This window comes from Rosa chinensis, chromosome 5 (assembly GCF_002994745.2).
Source record: "Rosa chinensis cultivar Old Blush chromosome 5, RchiOBHm-V2, whole genome shotgun sequence".
Lineage (NCBI taxonomy): Eukaryota > Viridiplantae > Streptophyta > Magnoliopsida > Rosales > Rosaceae > Rosa > Rosa chinensis.
In genome coordinates, this window is record NC_037092.1 from 57832837 (window position 1) to 57854135 (window position 21299).

General features: G+C 38.7%; 3 protein-coding genes across 6 annotated transcripts; 2 read left to right on the forward strand and 1 right to left on the reverse strand.

Moving 5' to 3' along the window:
- Window positions 1–2265: 2265 nt before the first annotated feature.
- On the forward strand, window positions 2266–3024 carry LOC112163733. The gene has a single exon (XM_024300007.1). It carries the CDS (start codon window positions 2266–2268, stop codon window positions 3022–3024), a length of 759 nt encoding a protein of 252 aa, XP_024155775.1.
- Window positions 3025–13887: 10863 nt separating this feature from the next.
- On the reverse strand, window positions 13888–16862 carry LOC112167332. The gene has a single exon (XM_040507181.1). It carries the CDS (start codon window positions 15442–15444, stop codon window positions 14161–14163), a length of 1284 nt encoding a protein of 427 aa, XP_040363115.1. The 5' UTR covers window positions 15445–16862; the 3' UTR covers window positions 13888–14160.
- A 659-nt stretch (window positions 16863–17521) lies between these two features.
- Window positions 17522–20642, forward strand: LOC121049496. 4 transcript variants are annotated; one of them, XM_040507022.1, is made up of 4 exons: window positions 17522–17853; window positions 18186–18482; window positions 20008–20081; window positions 20310–20642. In XM_040507022.1, exons 2-4 carry the CDS (start codon window positions 18221–18223, stop codon window positions 20403–20405), a joined length of 432 nt encoding a protein of 143 aa, XP_040362956.1. In that variant the 5' UTR covers window positions 17522–17853; window positions 18186–18220; the 3' UTR covers window positions 20406–20642. The 4 variants fall into 4 exon arrangements, 2 of the variants coding, with proteins under 2 accessions (XP_040362956.1, XP_040362957.1); XM_040507023.1 differs by having other exon boundaries at window positions 20325–20642; XR_005800495.1 differs by lacking the exon at window positions 17522–17853 and having other exon boundaries at window positions 18238–18482; window positions 19102–20081; window positions 20325–20621.
- Window positions 20643–21299: the final 657 nt, after the last annotated feature.

A 21299-nucleotide genomic window follows, 5' to 3' on the forward strand; every position in this document is an offset into this window, starting at 1 on the left:
TATGCTGATCCCTTCTTCTTGGCAATCGTTGGGTTGTCTAAAGGGATTGGTGGTGACGTCGGCGTTTGTTTTCTCCGCCCTTCCACCGGGAGCGGCGGAGATTGTGATTCAACAGTGATGCAACGAAAACGTGTGAAGAATGGCGGTGATATTACTGCTGATTTGGAAGCTCTTAAGATGGAGGATCTTGATTCTAGTGTTCATCCTGCTCCTACCCAACAACCCCAGTTGAGCTATGCGAGTACGCTTAAGAATTCGGTGGATCGATATCAAAAAACCATGACGTAGGGGTTTGAATTCACTGATGAGGACTGCATCTATTCTCCAGGTAAGCATGGTCAAAATGTTTCATTCTTTGAAAAAGTGCATAATAAATTGGACTATGATTGGCGATGTGCTGTGATTGTTAAGCTTATGGGAAGGCCAAACTCTACCAATTCTTCTGAGTTTATGTTGAAAGGTCTGAAAAGGAAGTGGCAGGTCAAAGGAGGTTGGCATCTCATTGATCTCCCCAATGATTTTTTCATTGTCAATTTCAACTTGGAAGAAGATATGAACACTGCTCTCTATGGTGGACCTTGGATTTTGGCTGGACAAACCCTAATTGTTAAAAAATGGAGGCCTGATTTTGACCCCATGACTGAATTCATTGGCAAAATGACTCTATGGGTTCAAATTTTTGGGTTACCTGTCAAATACTTTAAGGATTATTCTATGGCCAAAATTGGTAAAATTTTCGGTGATGTTGTTAAGGTTGATCAACTTACTCTTGGCCAATCTAGAGGGAAATTTGCTTGTGTTTGCATTGAAGTGGACCTAAACAAACCTCTACGTCCATTTGTTGAAGTTGAATATGTTGCTTATAATGTGGTTTATGAGGGAATCTCACTAATCTGTTTTGAATGTGGTTGTTTTGGTCACTCTAAGGATAAATGTGCCACTCTTCATTCCAATCCTAGTGTTTCAGCTCAACCCCAAGATCCTACTACTACTGTTATTGGTGAGGTCAATGACTCCACTAATAATAATATGATTGATGCCCAACAGGTGGTGGATGCTTCCCACAAGTTACCTTTGACTCCCCAATCTTAGGATGTAATAATCAAAGAGGATATGGGACCATGGATGTTAATGAGCTACAAAAACAAAAAGAGAGTTGGAGAAAATGAAGGATCAAAGAAGAATGCTACAATTGGCTGTAGGTTTGCTATTCTGCAAGAGAAGGGTGGTATTGACTCCATGGAACTTGAGCTGACCATGAATGACACTCCTACTGACAATAACCCCCCCCCCCCAATTGTGAAATTATGGCAGAATTTCCAAGAGAAAAAGAAGAATTCTACATTGGCTGCTAAGACCAAGAATACTACCACTTTGAAGAACACCAATTCTCCTAGTAAACAATCTTCTTTTGGGAAAGGTAATCAGAAATCTGTGTTGAAAGAGAATTCTACTTTTGCATTGCTTGCTAAATGTTCTTCTCGACTTCCTATGAAAGGTGTCTCTAATATTGGGAGTAGTTGTGGTTCCAAAGTTGCTATGCAGTACTAGAGGACGGCAAAAGGGTTGTTTTCAAAAAACTCTCTTTTGAAAATGTGGATGCTAATGTCCTTGGTGATGGAATCTCAGTAATCTTTGGGCATTGTCCCCCAGAGGAGCCTTTGGTGGATTCCGGAAAATAATTGTCCAAGTCAGAGGCATCTCAAAACTTTGTTGAACAAACTTTTGCTGATATTAGCATGTTCACTAATAATGATATTCTACCTTCTCAAGTTGGGGACTGTATGATTGATGCTTAATTGGGTGTCTGCCCTTTACTTCTTTGCCTTCTTAATTTTTAAATTGCTATGTTGGAATGTGAGAGGCGCTGGAGGTAAGAAATTTCGATCAGCAATTTCTGATCTTATTAATTTACATAAGATGGATATTCTTGTTATATGTGAACCTCGTGTTCCCTTTGCTCGTGTTAAAAGGTTTCTTAGAAGATATGGTTTCCCTGATGCCGAGGTTGAGGAAGCAAGGGGTTTCTCTGGTGGCATTTGGGCCTTATATGATAAAAATAAAGTTTATGTTTCTTTTGTTGATAGTAATTCTGTTACTATCACTTGCTTTCCCTGAAATTTTCTTTAACTCTTTCCACTTGCTTTCCCTAAAGCTTTCATTCAACACCATCCTCGTATGAAATCAGATCACTGCCCTTTATTGTTACAGTTCTCTTCTAATGTTGATTCTCATGGTACTAATAAACCATTTTGCTTTCAAGCTATGTGGTTCCAACAGGAGACTTACCCTGAGCTCGTTAAGAGAAAATGGCAGAATTATAATAGGGATATTATCAGTAAAGTTAATATGCTTGCTTCGGATCTTCAAAAGTGGAATACCAATGTTGTCGGTAATATCTTTAGAAAGAAAAGAAAACTCTTAGCTAGAATTACTGGTATCCAAGAGAGCCTTTGTAAAAAGCATAATCCTTTTCTTCTCAATTTGGAGGAAGATCTCATTAGGGAATATGAGCAAATTAGAGATCAAGAAGCTGTGTACTGGCAACAAAAGTCCAGAGTTACTTGGCTTCAGAATGGAGATAGAAATACAAAGTTCTTTCACCTTTCCACTATGGTGAGAAGACGAAGAAATAAAATTGAAGGTTTGCTTAATCAATCTGGAGAGCTTTGCACTGATCTTCCTACTATGAAAAACATTGCTGCTGCTTTCTTTCAAGCTCTGTTCACTCATAATCCCTCTGAAGACATCAGGTTTGTCATCCCTTACCTTTTTCCTAATTTGGATATTGATGCTATCAATTGGATGAGTAGATCAATTTCTGTTGGGGAAGTGCATAGTGCCTTATTTAGTATTAGAAGTCTGAAAGTTCCTGGTGTCGACGGGTTCCCTGCCCTTTTCTACAAGAAGCATTGGAATCTATTATTTGCTGAGATTCTTAGTTTGGTGACTGATGCCTTTATACTCATGGAAAAATTCCTGATTGTCTCAATCACAACCTCATTACTCTTGTTCCTAAAGTGATAAGCCCACAAGATATGTCTTTGTTTAGACCAATTAGCCTTTGTTGTACTCTTTATAAGACTATATCTAAAGTCTTGGTGGCTAGGATTCGCCCCTATCCTTCTAATCTCATTGGACCCAATCAAGTTAGTTTTGTTCCAGGGAGGCAAATCTCTGATAATATTATCATTATCAAGAAGTCCTTCATAAGTTTCAACATTCTCAGGGATCCAAAGGTTTTATGGCTTGGAAAATTGATTTGTCCAAGGCCTATGACAGATTGCATTGGAGTTTTATTGAATCAGTTTTAGTTGAAGCCCAATTTTCTGATAAGCTTACCAAATTGATCAGAAATTGTGTGACTACTACCAGCTTCCAGGTTTGTGTGAATGGCTTTCTTCTTGTTTTAATGCTAGTAGAGAAATAAGATAGGGAGATCCTCTCTCCCCATATCTCTTTGTTTTGTGTATGGAGAAGTTGTCTCACCTAATTAGCTCAGCTGTTAATGTGGGGAAATGGAAACCTGTGAAAGCCTCTAGATTTGGACCTCTCATTTCACATCTATTTTTTGCAGATGATCTGATTCTTTTCTCTGAAGCAAGTTGTTCTCAAGCCAAAGTTATGAAGAGGTGTTTGGATATCTTTTTCACCTATCTGGGCAGGAGGTAAGCTTTAGTAAATCTCTTTTGTTCTGCTCTCCTAATACCCGCAAGAAGCTTACTCAAAAAATTAGCAAAATTTGTGGTTCTGTTCTTACTACCAACTTGGGTAATTATCTTGGGATGCCCTTTATTCATTCTTATGTGACAAAGCAAACGTATAGTCCTATTGTTGAAAAAATTCAGAGTAAACTTACAGGGTGGAAGAGTAAAGCTCTTAGTTTTGCTGGGAGACTCACCTTGGTTCAAGCTGTAACATCTACCATGCCTATTTATGCAATGCAAACTGCTAAACTCCCTATTTCTATGTGCAATTCCCTGGATAAACTGTCTAGAGATTTTTTTTATGGGGTGACTGTGATGAAAAAAATAAAGTGCATATGATAAATTGGGACCTTGTTTGCAGGCTTAAATCTAATGGTGTTTTGGGTTTGAAGAAAGCTGTTCATATGAATCAGGCAATGCACATTACGACCACCAAAAGTTCTATTGTAGGGCAATACACGTCTATTGGGAGGCAGTAGGGGTTTATTGCCCCTCTATTGGGAGGCAATAGATGTCTATTAGGGGACAATAAACTTTTCCAGCGACCTATGAAATCTCCGACGACCTCTTCGGAAACCTCTGGCGAGGTTTTCAGAAAAGTCCGGTGGGAGGCGGCAGGTGATCGGAATCAGGCGAAAGTTGGCCGGAATCCAGCAAAAGTTGACAGAAATGCTGCGATCGATGACCGGAATCCGATGACTGGTGATCGGAATCCGACTACCGGCGACGGAGCTCCGGCGAAGTCTCCTATGGTTTCTCTCTCTCTCTCTCTCTAAGTAACACATGGGTGAGGGTAAAATGGTATTAAAAAAAATAAAAATACTTTATGGGGTATTAAGGAAGACTCCCTTAGAGACCTTTGTCCAAAGCCTTTACTGCTATATTGAATTAGGGTTACAACGCATAAACCTAATTACTAGCTCTAATTACATGCAATCACTCTAAGTTTCGAACCAAAGAACAAGAACATGCAAAAGTTTTCCATAAAACAAAATCAGATCATCATTCCATAAAAGAAGAACATATGGATTTCTATCAATTTTTGGTGCCGTTGCCGGGGATTGAAAAATCTTCATGTGATTAACGCCACTAAGGTATGATTTTGGTAAGGGATTGTGAACTATTATGGAATAGGTGAAGTCTCTTTTGTTGATATTAGCCTTAACCCCTTACTAGTACCTGAATCTGGTCTCTTAAGGTTGAGGGCGGCTTTTATTAACACTTGAAAAATGTCTTGCACTTAGGACTTTTCTTATCTAAGTAAGTATAGCCTATGTGGGATGGTGTCTAGGAAGGGGGCAACGTTCATGACAGGTTTTTTTTTCTAGAAGTGCATTCAAATGAGCCTAAACCACAATGTGGGAGTAGTTCATGCCAAAATGGGTTCTTCCTCTCGTGCTCGTCCTCCCCCACCTGGCCATTTCAGTAAGGTTGCCCAACGGATTTGAAAAGAAATATGTGTGGAGGCAAGGACTTGGGCCACACGTCCAAAGCAAGGTTCATGACATCTCATTGAGTCAATATACTTAGACAATTTTCAAAAATAGTTGGGTTTGGTAAGAAGTTGTGAGTTATAATGGACTAGGTGAAATATTCTCTTGTTAATACTTGTCAAAGTTTTCTTTATCAAGTAGGCAAACTTTTTTAGCATAGGGTGTCTAGGTTGATTGGATACGAGAAGTGCTAGCAAAGGGTCTTGTCCCCTGCTAATCAAGTGAGCTAAGCTCCGCCAAAATCGCTCCTCTATAAAGGGCTGGTGCTGCTGCCCTGACGCCTTGATTAATGAAACTCCCGAATACAGGGGGGATATTGAGCCTAAACCCTTGATTACAATAAGCATCTAGAGAACATCCTGAAATCGCGAGTCTCTACCAAATGACTGTATTCAACTAGACACCAACTAGCAAAGAGCGCTCTACTGGCAACTCTATTTTCTTTGACATAGCAGTGACATAACGGAAAGATAACTCGATATGTAACTCGATTACAATATAGCATAATGACCATACACACAGCTTTCCTATTATGTTGCCGCTGGAAGATAAATCCAACAACACTTAGCTTCACCCTACCACTAGGCGGTAGCGACCATTTGATGAAGCAATGAACTCACCGCCTACCTAGAGCAAACAAGGAACTTTGAGTGCACACACAGGCACGTAGCCCGACTAGTCCTACAAGATAGATGTAGGGACTTATTACACGCCAAAGGCGAGACAATAATAACCAACTAAAATAAATAAAACTAAAACAAGCAATTAAAAAATCAGCCCAGACTTGGGCCCAAAGAAGGGTCCAAACCCAAGGCCCAATCTAAGAAGCAGGAGATACACCATCCGCCAGCCAAGCCTGGCCCGATCCCACCACGTTGCTCCACTACCTTCTTCTGACTGCCACCAACATCGATCTGCCATCTCCATCACACCATAGAGATGCGGCGTCCTCGTGTCCCATTGATGAAGAAGCACCATGGAAAGAACCCATACTAGATCGGATCCCTGAGACCCAAACCAAATCAACGCAATCCGATCAAACCCTAGCCGCGTCACCATTGTCGCGTCACTGCCTGGCCGCCTCTGAACCCTCAACCCAATCTGCCAATCGATCCAGCGAGGGACGAACCAAAACCTGCCCACCGGCGCGATATCCTCCTCCTATGCCTCACAGACAACCACCGCATCACACCAGACCCACAAGGGATCAACAATGGCTCGTCCGACGACGGCGAAAAGGCTCGCTGCCGGACAGGGAGGAAAACTTTCTTCTTTCTCTCAGGCGCGTACTCTCTTCTTTCTTTTTTCTATTGATAGAGAAGTTTAATTTGACTCGGAATTATGACTCCCTTAGAGTGTTTTGGATAAAGGGAAATTAAAAAAACTTAATGGCGTAAGTGGGAAAAAAATCTCTAGAAATGGGATAAATGAACAAAAACCCTTAAATGAAACTTCTACATAGACTAAAGTAACTTGTGATAAACTTATTTACAAAGATTGCAGATTTTAATAAAATTATGATATTTAATATGGATGAGTAATAAAGTAAGTTTCTAATTTAATGTTTTCATATATATGCAATTATAAATGTGCAGTAAATTGATAATATGAATGTATTTATTTATTTATTATTATTTTTTTTTTAGGCATTGCATTTTGGTTTTGGGATTTGTACTTTAATTTTAATTTTTATGGGAAAGGAATTCGTAGTTTCTCAAGTTTGAGAAATGTTGCTAAGAGTACTCGCATAATTTGTGCCATTTGATTTTCTAGTGAGTTGTGTTGGGTAGTTTTGGATGTACTTCATTCTCCTTAAAAAGGTTGAATTGCTTAGGTAACGCCTCTTCTGACAATCTTATTGGGTGAGCCGTTATGTATAATTTTACTGATAAATAAAAGTATGATTTTTCTTAGGTAAGGATATCCTTACCTAAGCTTATTGAACGGATTTTCAGTTTTTGGCTACTTTTCGATCACATATTCACATCTTAACCGTTCAATTTTTAGGTCCTAATGTATAGATCATCTCTGCAAAATTTCAGCTAAATTGATGGTCGCTAAGGCATCCAAACCTGCAATTTACACGAACGAACCGAATCTGTTGAACCGGAACCGTTCTTATACATTGTTGTAAATTGCAGTTTTAAATGCCTTAACAATCATCAATTTAGCTGAAATTTTGTAGAGATGATCTATACGTTAGGACCTAAAAACGGAACGGTTAAGATGTGAATATGTGATCGAAAAGTGGCTAAAAACTGGAAATCCGTAGCTAAGCTTAGGTAAGGATGTCCTTAGCCCAGAAGGACTGAATAAAAGTATTAATATGTTTTTAAAAAGATAAATAAAAGAAAGATAGAATAATGATTTTATCATATTCTGAATCGCAAAAGACTTTTAGTACCAATTTCTTCATATTTTAAAAGCATGATCCAGATCCTGGTCTTCTCCCTTTTTTAGAATCAAGGTGCAACAACTGTGGTATATCTTTGTCTGAAACCAACAGTGTGCGGTGAAATTCATCTTCATGTGTAATTGGGAAAAAAGAACTTGTTACATTTTCCCAAGTTTTGAAAGAGGGACTGAGATATATATAGATGGATGTTTCTCTCACAGCTAAATTGAATTGTGGAATACCATTTCAACCAAAAAGAAAATAATTGTTATAAACAATCACAGCAGATAAGCTTTCAAGGTAGATACACATCACTTGCACTACTTATCCAGCACAAGCTATGTAGAAAAGCTGGCATTCCCAAAACTTATGAGTCTATATTCGATAACTCATCCCACAATAGCTCCCCAAAGCAATCAATCCAATTGTTTGCTATTGGATTATCCACTATGAACTCGTTCACATCAAATCTGGATATTTCATTGCTAGGCAATCTTCCTTCCCGAAAGAATACACTGCACAAATATGAATAGTGTTAGTGACATGCAATGTGATATGTAGTTACTTAACAGTGACTTCACTGGCCAGTGAAGTGACATGGCTAGTGGCCTATCATTTCTCTAACTTCATTCTCCTTCCTCTTCAGTCTTGTCTCTAACTTCTTCCTCTTTTCTTCCATTCCCTTTTTTTTTTTGTCTTTTTTAGAGCTCTTAGCTCTTCTTCCTTTCTCTGTACCTCTAGCTCGAAGTCGCACTTCTCTTCTTGACTTGACATTGTCTCAATCATCTCACTCCTACTCTTTTCAGCCGTCTGATAATCATGGGCGTTCTCTTTCTGTTCACTCCATCTCTCTTGCTTTGAATTAGAATCATCATCCTCTTCATCTTGTTTGACTCCATTGAAGAGTTTATGAAAGAAAAGTACAAAGCATGTTAGTGACTTAAGCAGTGACATGACTAGTGACTTGGCTAGTGATATGTGATTGATAGTGACATGGCTAGTGATGACAATATATAAGTTTCTCCCCCCCCCCCCCCCCAAGTGTTTCTACAATTTGGTCCCACAGAACAAGAACATATATATCTCCAACTTTTCCAATATGTTGTAATTTAGCAATTTCTCGTCCATGGTCTTTAGACTCCACTTTCTCCTTGTGTGAGAGTGAGGAGGTGAATATAGAAAAGAAAAGCCGGTTCGGGTTGCTGGAGAAAATCCTCAAATTCAGTTCTACAAACCTTAGAATTAGATGCTTCGGGTCGTTGGAGGACGATCGCTTGAGTCACAGCTGCACGGTGGAGGAGAAGTAGTGGTTGGTGAAGGTTATGCGCAGGAGTTGGTTTGGAAGAGTGAGCCCGAGGAGTGAAATTGTGAAGCGGTTTCAGGTTATTCAAATTGTGAAAGGGTAGGGACTGTTTTGGCTATTGAAATTGTAGAAAACAGTTTTCGTACTTATTGTTAAGTGTGGCCTAAATTATGGTAAAGGCACATCTAAGTGACATTTATTTTATTTTTATCATCTATCTTAAAAGAGAAAGAGAAAGAGGCAAAAAAAAAAGGTAGTAGAAAATAATTTTATGAAAACAAAAGATTGACTTCCTCGTGTAGGTTACGTGCTGGGACCCTAATCGAGAACAAAACCGACAATGGAAAAGAAGGAAGCGTAAATTCGTTTCAAAAAAAAAAAAGAACAAAAAAAAGAAACAAAGCAAGGCCATATATATATGAACAGAAAAGGGAGCCAGAGGCAAAATCAGAACACCGAGAGAGTGAGAGTCCCAAGTCCAACTATGTCTCTGTCTTGGCGGGAACTCCGGGACCTGGAATACGCAGGGCGACGACCCGACCCGATTGAATCTTGGGATTCCGTTTGCCACCAGCTGCCGTTCTCCGCCGCCTCGCCCGAGATTATCCTGGTATTTCTGCTTCTCTTTAGGGTTTTGTTTCTCACATCGTACTTGATAATAATCTAGTTAGGTTATTATTTTTTTTTTTTTTTTTTTTTTAGAATTGAGAATTAGGCTACGTAATTCTTTTCTTGAGTCCTTAGAAATCAAACATTGGATTGTTTGAAGAAGAATGTTTGCAGTATTTGAGTGTGAGAAAATGGAAAATTAATTTGAATGTAATTCTTAACTGCAAACAGATACCGTGAAGATTCCAGATCCATTGGCGGACACTACTTCTACTTGTACATCTGCCTCTCCCTACCCTGGTATGCTCTTAACTTTTTGGTTTCAACTATATATTTGTTTTAGATTGATGGCTTCTGCTGCATTTTATTATACATTCCATCAAATCTTCTCTCTGTTAATATATTTTCAATGGTCTTATTGGGTTTTCTTGTAATTATCAATACAGAAGCACCCCTGGCTGCTCCCCTGACTCCTCACCCTTTTATTTTATTTTTGGATATATGGGGGCCAAAAGGGCCAAAGAACAAACACAAAGAAAACAATCAGGAAGTAACAACTACATTCCTAGTTCTAACAGTTTCACACAAGTCATCAAGAGCAAGATTCACAACTTGTGGAGGAGGTTGCTGAAAGTACTGCACTCCAAACTCAGACCCTAACCTGGACTTGGAGAGAATATCAGCCACCATATTGATCTCTCTAAACACACGAAGAGAGCTTATTCTGCATAAACTTACACCTACTTATCACACTATGCAAAGGATGAAGATCATCCACCCCTTGATTTAGCATTTGAACTAAAATTTCAGAATCAGATTCAATGAGAACATAAACACACTTAAGGGAGCAGGTGAGCCTTAAACCCAGCAGGAGACCCCAAGCTCCTCAAGAACAGAACCACTCCCTAAGCAAGCAGAGAAACCAGATATCCAATTACCATCACAATCTCTAATAACCCCCCCCCCCCCCCAGCTCCAATACTTCTATTTTGAGTTCTAGCACCATCAACATTCAATTTCACCCATCCAGGAGGAGGCTTAGTCCATTTAACAGTCACAGCAACTTTTTCAGTGACACGAGTGTCACAGGTATGAGCACGACCCCATTCAGTCACAGTATCCAAAATAACAGTAACAGGGTCAAAAGGGCACCAGAACTCACTATCAAAAATTCTCTTGCATCTCCATTTCCAAATAAACCAACATGTGAAAATAAAGATATTGACCCACATCAGACCACCATAACAACGAAGTTTGCAATGAGTGTTAGCATGCAACCAGCCATTCCAATCTAGGTTCCAAGTCCTAGCAATTGAGTCAGAGCACATAATCTTATTCCATATACATGGGGCAATCTCTAAGCAAATGTAGCAAAGTTTCTGGACAATTAGGACAGCAAGAACAACTTGGATCAACAGTAAGATGTCTCTTAGCCCTTTCTACATTAGATAGCAGCTTACCATGACAAACCAACCAAAAGAAAGTCCGTAATTTGGGATGGATAGATAATCGCCAAATATACTCCCAAGGAAATAAAGCAAAGTTTTCATGTTGAATTAAGCAGAGATAAGCAGATTTCACTGCAAATTTCCCATTGGAATTAGCTCCCCAAATCATTTTATCAACCCCGCCGCCATCAAAATTAACAGGAATTCTAACAATTTCATTGATGGTATTTTCATCAAGAACTGAACTTAAGAAGTTCATGTCCCATCCCACATCATTCCAGCAATCATTGACCTTAAGATGAAGATCAATAGCAGAGGCATTTGAAATTTTCTGAATTAGGGGTCCTATTCCTAACCAATTGTCATACCAGAAATTAATGAGAGAACCATCACCAACCCTCCAACAAAGGCCTTGAGTAAGCAATTTAGCCCCATAAACAATTCCCCTCTAGGTACTAGAACAGCTAGAAGGACAAGAGTAATTAGAATGTAAAAGAGATTGAGATTTCACATACTTTTTGTTGAGAACATCGCACCAAAGCCCGTTATCTTTCTGAAACATTCTCCAACCAATCTTTGCTAACATAGCCTGATTCATATGAACAGCTTTCTTCAAACCCAAACCACCATTAGATTTAGGCCTGCAAACAAGGTCCCAATTTATCATATGAACTTTCTTTTTTTCATCACAGTCACCCTATAAAAAATCTCTAGACAGTTTATCCAGGGAATTGCACACAGAAATAGGGAGTTTAGCAGTTTGCATTGCATAAATAGGCATGGTAGATGATACAGCTTGAACCAAGGTGAGTCTCCCAGCAAAACTAAGAGCTTTACTCTTCCACCCTGTAAGTTTACTCTGAACTTTTTCAACAATAGGATGATATGTTTGCTTCGTCACATAAGAGTGAATAAGGGGCATCCCAAGATAATTACCCAAGTTGGTAGTAAGAACATAACCACAAATTTTGCTAATTTTTCGAGTAAGCTTCTTGCAGGTATTAGGAGAGCAGAACAAAAGAGATTTATTGAAGCTTACCTCCTGCCCAGATAGGTTACAAAAGATATCCAAACACCTCTTCATAACTTTGGCTTGAGAACAACTTGCTTCAGAGAAAAGAATCAGATCATCTGCAAAAAATAGATGTGAAATGAGAGGTCCCGATCTAGAGGCTTTCACAGGTTTCCATTTCCCTACATTAACAGCTGAGCAAATTAGGTGAGACAACTTCTCCATACAAAGAACAAAGAGATAGGGGGAGAGAGGATCTCCCTGTCTTATTCCTCTACTAGCTTTAAAACAGGAAGAAAGTTCACCATTCACACAAACCTGGAAGCTGGTAGTAGTAACACAATTCATGATCAATTTGGTAAGCTTATCAGGAAATTGGGCTTCAACTAAAACTTATTCAATAAAACTCCAATGCAATCTATCATAGGCCTTGGACAGATCAATTTTCCAGGCCATAAAACCTTTGGAGCCATGAGAGTGTTGAAACTTATAAAGGACTTCTTGAGCAATGATAATATTATCAGAAATTTGCCTCCCTGGAACAAAACTAACTTGATTGGGGCCTATGAGATTAGAAAGATAGGGGCGAATCCTAGCCACCAAAACTTTGGATATAGTCTTATAAAGAGTACAACAAAGGCTAATCGGTCTAAACAACGACATATCTTGTGGGCTTATCACTTTAGGAACAAGAGTAATGAGGGTGTGATTGAGGCCGTCAGGAAGTTTCCCATGAGTAAAGGCATCAGTCACCAAACTAACAATCTCAGCAGATAAAAGATTCCAATGCTTCTAGTAGAAAAGGGCAGGGAACCCATCGACACCAGGAGCCTTCAGACTTCCAATACTAAATAAGGCACTTTGCACTTCCCCAACAGAAATTGATCTACTCATCCAATTGAGAGCATCAATATCCAAACTAGGAAAAAGGTAAGGGATGACAAACTTGATGTCTTAAGAGGGATTATGAGTGAACAGAGCTTGAAAGAAAGCAGCAGCAATGTTTTTCATAGTAGGAAGATCAGTGCAAAGCTCACCAGATTTATTAAGCAACCCTTCAATTTTACTTCTTCATCTTCTCACCATAGTGGAAAGGTGAAAGAACTTTGTATTTCTGTCTCCATTTTGAAGCCAAGTAACTCTGGATTTTTGTTGCCAGTACACAGCTTCTTGATCTCTAATTTGCTCATATTCCCTAATGAGATCTTCCTCCAGATTGACAAGAAAAGGATTATGCTTTTTACAAAGGCTCTTTTGAATACCAGTAATTCTAGCTAAGAGTTTTCTTTTCTTTCTAAAGATATTACCAACAACATTGGTATTCCCCTCTTGAAGATCCGAAGCAAGCATATTCACTTTATTGATAATATCTCCATTATAACTCTGCAATTTTCTCTTAACAAGCTGAAGGTAAGTCTCCTGCTGGAACCACATAGCTTGGAAGCGAAACGGTTTATTAGTTCCATGAGAATCAACATTAGAAGAGAAACGTAACAGTAAAGGGCAGTGATCTGATTTCATACGAGGAAGGTGTTGAATGAAAGCTTCAGGGAAAGCAAACCTCCACTCATCAGTACAAAAACCCCTATCCAACCTTTCTTTAACTCTTTTATCAGTCCAAGTGAAATCTGGCCCCTGAAAACCAACATCAATCAAACCAAAGCTATCAACCCAAGTTTTCATACCACCAAACTTACCAACCAAGGATCCTCCATTTTTGTCTACACTACTATAAAGTTCATTCAAATCTCCAATAATCAACCAGGGTAATTGAATATTAGAAGAAAAAGTAGATAAGTAACTCCAAAGAGAATTCCTCACCGAATGAGTAGGACTAGCATATAAAGCAGTAAGGATCCATTCTTGTCTATTCACCACCACCTTAACTGTGACAGACTGAGAATTACTATCAACAAAAGAAACAGAAACTTTATTTTATCATATAAGACCCAAATGCCACTAGAGAAACCCCTTGCTTCCTCAACCTCGGCATCAGGGAAACCATGTCTTCTAAGAAACCTTTTAACACGAGCATAGGGCACACGAGGTTCACATATAACAAGAATATCCATCTTATGTAAATTAATAAGATCATAAATTGCTGATTGAAATTTCTTACCTCCAACACCTCTCACATTCCAACATAGTAGTTTAAACATTGAGAAGGCAAAGAAATAAAGGGCAGACACCCAATTAAGCATCAGTCATACCTTCCCCAACTTGAGAAGGCAGACTATCATCATTAGTCAACATGCTAATATCAGCAAATGTTTGTTCAACAAAGTTCTCAGATGCCTCTGACTTAGACAAATATTTTCCGGAATCCACCAAAGTCTCCTCTGGGGAACAATGCCCAAAGATCGTTGAGATTCCATTACCAAGGACATTAGCATCCACATTTTCAAAAGAGAGCTTTTTGAAAACATGGGGTTGCTGTTTGGTAACGGATGAAATCAACCCCTTTGCCTTCCTCTGGTACTGCATAGCAGCTTTGGAACCACTACTACTCCCAATATTAGAGACATCTTTCATAGGAAGTCGAGAAGAACTTTTAGCATGCAATGCAGAAGAAGAATTCTCTTTCAACACAGATTTATGATTACCATGCCCAAAAGAAGATTGTTTACACGGAGAATTGGTGTTCTTCAAAGTGGTAGTAGAGGTAGTAGTACTCTTGGTCTTAGCAGCCAATGTAGAATTCTTCTTCTTCTCTTGGAAACTCTGCCATAATTTCACAATAGGGGGGTTATTGTCAGTAGGAGTGTCATTCATGGTCGGCTCAAGCTCCACGGAGTCAATACCACCCTCCTCTTGCAGAATAGCAAACCTAGAGCCATTTGTAGCATTCTTGTTAGATCCTCCATTTTCTCCAACTCTCTTTTTGTTTTTGTAACTCATTAACATCCAGGGTCCCATAGCCTCTTTGATTATAGCATTCTGAGATTGGGGAGTCAAAGGTAACTTGTGGGAAGCATCCACCACTTGTTGGGCATCAATCATATTGTTTTCGGTGGAGTCATTGACGTCACCAATCACAGTAGCAGTAGGAGCTTGGGGTTGAGCTGAATCACTAAGACTAGAATGAAGAGTGGGACATTTATCCTTAGAGTGACCAAAACAACCACATTCAAAACAGATTAGTGAGATTCCCTCATAAACCACATTATAAGCAACAGATTCAACTTCAACAAATGGACATAGAGGTTTGTTTAGGTCCACTTCAATGCAAACACGAGCAAATTTCCCTCTTGACTGGCCAAGAGTAAGCTGATCAACCTTAACAACATCACCGAGAATTTTACCAATTTTGGCCACAGTATAATCCTTAAAGTATTTGACAGGCAACCCAAATATTCGAACCCACAGAGCCATTTTACCAATGAATTCAGTCATGAGGTCAAAATCAGGCCTCCATTTTCTAACAATTAGGGTCTGCCCGGCCAAAATCCAAGGTCCACCACAGAGAGCAGTGTTCATATCTTCTTCCAAGTTGAATTTGACAATGAAAAATCATTGGGGAGGTCAATGAGATGCCAACCCCCTTTGACCTACCACTTCCTTTTCAGACCTCTCAACATAAACTCAAAAGAATTGGTAGAGTTTGGCCTTCCCATAAGCTTAACAATCACAGCACATCTCCAATCATAGTCCAATTTATTATGCACTTTTTCAGAGAATGAAACATTTTGACCATGCTTACCTTGAGAATAGATGCAGTCCTTGTCACGCCCTGACTCGAGCTATTCTTATAATCTCGAGTTAAGGTGTGAATCACATCTTAATTATAGAACTAAAATCTCTATAATCAAAATGTGACAATAAATAAATAAATAAATCGTGGACTAACAACTAGATAACAAGATCTCAAAATTCCAGCAGAAGCATATATTACATAGTCTTTATCACATAGTACACTAGTACTCATTCTTGATTCCAAACAAACATAAAGAAAACACAAATTTCACAACTCATTTGACATTATATACATATCGGAACTTCTTGCTCTAGTATCTTGATTCCATACCTGCAAAATCTGTTAAGGGGTGAGCTCAACCCGCGGCTCAGTAGGGACATAAAACTTCCTCATGGATAATTGACCAAAGATAATACCATCATATATTTCAATTATAACATGCATATCAAACAATGATGCAATCCAACTCCATTTATATACCCGTTAATTCATATATCAGAATACGCAAGCCTACACGTCCCATACCGTGTACTTTACAGTTTTGCAACTGTGACTTGATTATCCAAACATATAAATTAACCCCCTGACTCAATCAAAGTCCCCAAACCCCCTTTTGCTAGTCATCTTGTCCAAAACATTGATCTCCAAGCCCAAATCACCCAAATATATCGACAATTATACCGTCGGTATTCTAAACCTAATTGTGCACATGGGCTTGCCTGAGCTTGATCCCTACAATGTTCAGACTCAACTACACCAAAGATAATTCCCACAATCACCAAATAACCATAATTTTCCCCCAACTTCTTTACACTTGATAAATAACAACCTCCATGAAAACATGCACTTACATCAATCAACGTACATTTAGTACATGTAATTCAAATATTATCAAATAAATCATTCAAAAATAATATTAACAAGAATAAAATATACACGAAGCACATAAAATCATCATCCAATCATAAAAAGTTTCCCCGAGATCCCCCTACCTTATTTCTGATAATCGTGGACAATGCAAAATAAAATCAAGCCTCCTAGGTCGTCAAAAAATAGTTTCACCAAATCTGAATTTTCTTTCCACCAATAAAAAGAGCTCGTCAAGACAAATCCGCAGCTTTTCGTGGATCCTGAATCAAACTTACGGTTCAAAAGTTATGCCAAAAACAAATTTTAGAGAGAGAGAAATGTAGGAAAGAGAAACTCCGAAAATTGTGGGGAAATTATGATCTGGTTGGGTCCTATTTATAGGGCTGAATAACCGACGCAATTGGATCGGTTGTAAAGTGTGAACAAGTGGCTTAGCAACATGTGCAAGTTACTAACAGAATTATGACAAGTGTTGGACACGTGTTGGCAAACAAATCAATAACAAATTCATTGCACTATTGCAGCCACTTGTCAACCTATTAAAGAGACCAGCAGCCACTTTGGCCATGAACCACGATTAGATCACTGCCAGATGTGTCCTAAGTTAGTAATATTGCAACACGTCACTAAATCTAATTAATTTCCTATAACTTCAAAAAATCATTAAAAATAGCTGGAGGATCCGAAAAATTCATCGAAAAATGGTGTGAACTCGTGGAGACCTCTACTTTCCACTTTCAACCTTAAAAATAAAATTTGACCAATTTTAAAATTCACATATTTTTCAAGAGCTTTAAAATTAGTAAAATCAAAAAAATTTCTCAATAATAATTTTCGACTTTAAAAATTATAAATTTAAAATTCAGGTCGTCACAGTCCTCATCAGTGAATTCAAACTCCTCCTTCATGGTTTTTCGATATCAATCAACCGAATTCTTAAGCGTACTCGCATAGCTCAACGGGGGTTGCTGGGTAGGAGCAGGATGAACACTAGAATCAAGATCCTCCATCTGAAGAGCTTCCAAATCAGAAGTGATATCACCACCATTCTTCACACGTTTTCGTTGCATCACCGTTGAAACACAATCTCCGCCGCTTCCTGGTGGAAGGGCGGAGAAGACAAACGCCGGCCTAGCCACCAGTCCCCTTAGACAACCCAACGATTGCCAAGAAGAAGGGATCAGCGGAGGCCAATCGGAATCGGAAATTGGGAACAACTAAGTTACGGGAGAAAAGAAGTAGGCGCGTGAGGCGCATTGTGTGTATTTGCCTATAGTTAAGAAGCACAAAATTGACCACTCACCCTTTTAGTTTTGACAATGGTATGCTTTTGATTTTTGTCACACTTTGCTTGTCCTCTGTGTTTATGTTGTTCTTAAGGGATAAATCATTTGCTCTCTTCATCCTTCATCTTATTTATTGCTTGGCTCACATACATAATTAACATACAGTAACTATTGCTTGACCAACTTGTACATCATATTGTATCTCTACTTCCGGACATTCTCATTTAACACCACACAGACACACATTTATTTTTATATCTTCTACAATCTCCTCCTAATTTTTTTTTGTTGCTCTTATGACATTGTATCGGTATTTATTTTGTTATTCAATGTCACCAGTACTGATATACTTGTTTTGTTTTCTCTAGAGTATACCATACAGAGGCTCCAAACAGAAAAATGTATGTATTGTACAAAGGTGGGGATACACGGTACTGCATCTTGCTCCTACACGAGACGTGTCCCAAACAATGCACCTGTTGGCCCTGGCTGTGAACTAGTTTGTAGGATCTGTGAAAGTCCGTTTTCAGGCACCTGTTGTGGTCTAGATGAAGGCCGTGCTATTCTCAAAGAGTGCATAATTTGTGGGGCGTACGGTGACCACTGGCCTAGATGGTGCCCACGCAACAATCGAGTCGACAAGAAACTTTTGGACCTTCCTCCTGGTAATTTTCCTTTTTTCCTGGTCTTTGATGATGATTATCTGGAGTGTACTCAAGTTTCATGAGTTTTGACAATTTTCATTTTATGCCATAAAGAATTTCATCTTATATCCTTGCTTACGCTCTTAATTGTGTTTCCCCCCCCCCCCCCCAAAAAAAAAAACTTGTTCCCTGGAGGTTATATATATTTCTTAATAGTTAAAAGGCCTAATAATTGATGGTCTCTCTCTTTGGATAATGTATTGTGCCGAATTATTTTGGTCAGTTTGAGTTGTTGCATGCGCTGATGCATAGCCAATGGAATATGCTAATCATTCAATATGTTCTCATCTTACTTACTGTAGGGAACAGAATTAGGTATTATCGAGTAAATGCTGGTCGAGCCATTTCTAAGTCTGTTTTAAATTCAAATTTTGAATAGTTCTCGACAAAATTTGATTCATTTGTGTAAAGTTTCTCAGTTTCTATTATGGATCTACCATCCTTGAAATTAAATTGCCATTAAATTTAATTCGATTGTTTGTAGAGAAATCGTTATTGCCTTTTATGTTTGCGGTATTGAATAACAAAATAGAAAAGTAAAAAGGCCTCAATTTTGAATGTAAGTGTTAACTCCAAACAGGTGTCTTTTACGTGGATTTCTCACGCGGCGCTAGTGCTCCTGGCATGCTCCTTATTCTTGTTTTAAGATTTATGAGGAAGCCATTCTTTGTTACGTTGCTTAGAGATAGCTTCTCCTGCCAGACCAGATATTTGTTGATGGGATTAGATTTCATTGCATTTGTAACTTCATTTATCTATATGTTCCATCAAAGTTGCTTTTTCTTCTCATGACATTCTGTTCATATATTTGATATTATTCAATGGTATTACTTCAAATATCCAAATATCACCTCGCGGGTCAAGAAGAACCCACCCACCCATATCTCTCTTGGCTCTATCCTCCCCAACTGCGAAGCTTCAAACCAACCAAAACCCAGAAGATGGTTTTGACATCCATCGATCTCCTTTTTCGATCAAGCCATGATGGATTGCAAAACCAGACATTTAGGATCATGCCTCTCTTTAAGTTCAGGGTCCTCTCTCTGTTGCCTTTTAATTTCCTATTTCAAAATCTTGGGTATTCTTATAAAAATTTAGGGATTCAGAGTGAATGGACTTGAAATTGGAGAGAAATAGATAAAATTTTGAGGTAAGCGTAGAATGCCCAGAAAGGTGGATTTGGATCAGTGATTGCATGTTAGGAGTAAATATCAAATTCTGATCTTTAGTATCAAAAACAAGGTCTATGATGAGTCTTGAGATCTCAGTTGCTCACTTCGATGTCTTCCTTCGAAGATGAGATTCAATGGTGAGATGACAAGATTCAACAGAAAGAATCATGCGGGTTGATTCAAGATGCCAGCTTCAAGCAGTGATGGATAGAGGAGATCATTTTATTATTACAAAAAGAAAATCCCTTTTTCACTGCTGGATGGTTGCCATGCATTTTCATTTGAATAATTGATTCCAGCTTCTTATTGTTCAGGAAAAGTTGAACAGAAGGAGCCTGCAAAGCCAGCTTCAGTTAAGACTAATGCTGTCAAAGACGATGACCCAGAGGTATCTGTTTTATCTAATTTGTAGTTTGATTGTGCCATGATTACCTGCCCTGCTCTGTTCTTTCTATCCATTGTAAAAAAGAGAAAGAAAAAGAGTTCTGTCATTTGCTGCTGTGTTTTGAATCCTTTTCACTTACTGCTGTGTTTAGAACTTACACTGTCAAATTTCTTATTTGTGAATTCTTTATTTGAAACGCCCCCTTTCTGTTATTTCTTTATGCAACATTAGTTCTTCCAACTACAGCAGGTTGACATGATCCGACTGGATACAAAACAGATGCCAAAAATGCAAAGCCTCTGCAACCACTCATCTATTGTAACATGAACCTTCATGCACTGAAGCAGAGTTTGGATCAATTAGATGCAACAAAATTTTCCTAGCTTTTCTAAACTTTGCAAACTTTATCAGAATAATATTCATTCTTGATATAAGTCCAGTGCCTGCGTTACTTTCTCGATGTACAACTTCCGGTGCAATCTATACCTGCACAAGTCCAGACCAACAATTAAATCTTCAACGCAGTATTAAGACAGAGCTATGGAATGGAACAGTTACCTTAATTTGATATCCACCTACTCTACTAAGAGTTTTTTAAACTCATTCACCCAATCTAACATTCATTGACAGTTTTGCCCCTATTTTAAGTAATAAAATACATCTCTCTCTCTCCGACTCCCTCTCTCTCTTTGATCTTATTTCTCTCTCCTCCCCCTCATCGATCTCTCCCTCTCTCCTTCCCTCCCACCTCCGGCCGGCGATATGTTGACCACAGACCCGATCTCTCTCTCTCTCTCTCTCTCTCTCTCTCTCTCTCTCTCTCTCTCTCTCTCTCTCTCTCTCTCCACTCACCTCCGGCCGGCGACATGTTGACCACAAATCCGTCCTTGACTCTCAACGAATTGAAGTGCAAGCTCTGCAGTACTCGTCCTCCCTCATGAATAGGGCTGCACGGGGATTGGATTGGATCGGTTTTGATTACAAACCTCTCTATGCCAAACCGGTCATCGAAGAAAATAAACTTAATCCAATCCAATCCATTTAAAGATACTTTGGTTCGGTCGGTAAGACGGTTTTAACCTATATAGCATTGACGTTTTGTTTACGAAAAATTCATAGTAAAAATACTAAAACTAATCTCAATAATAAAAATTTAATAATCAAAATCCAAAATAGTTTCAAAATGATTCACTTATTTGGGTTTTAAGCCTTTTGGGTCTA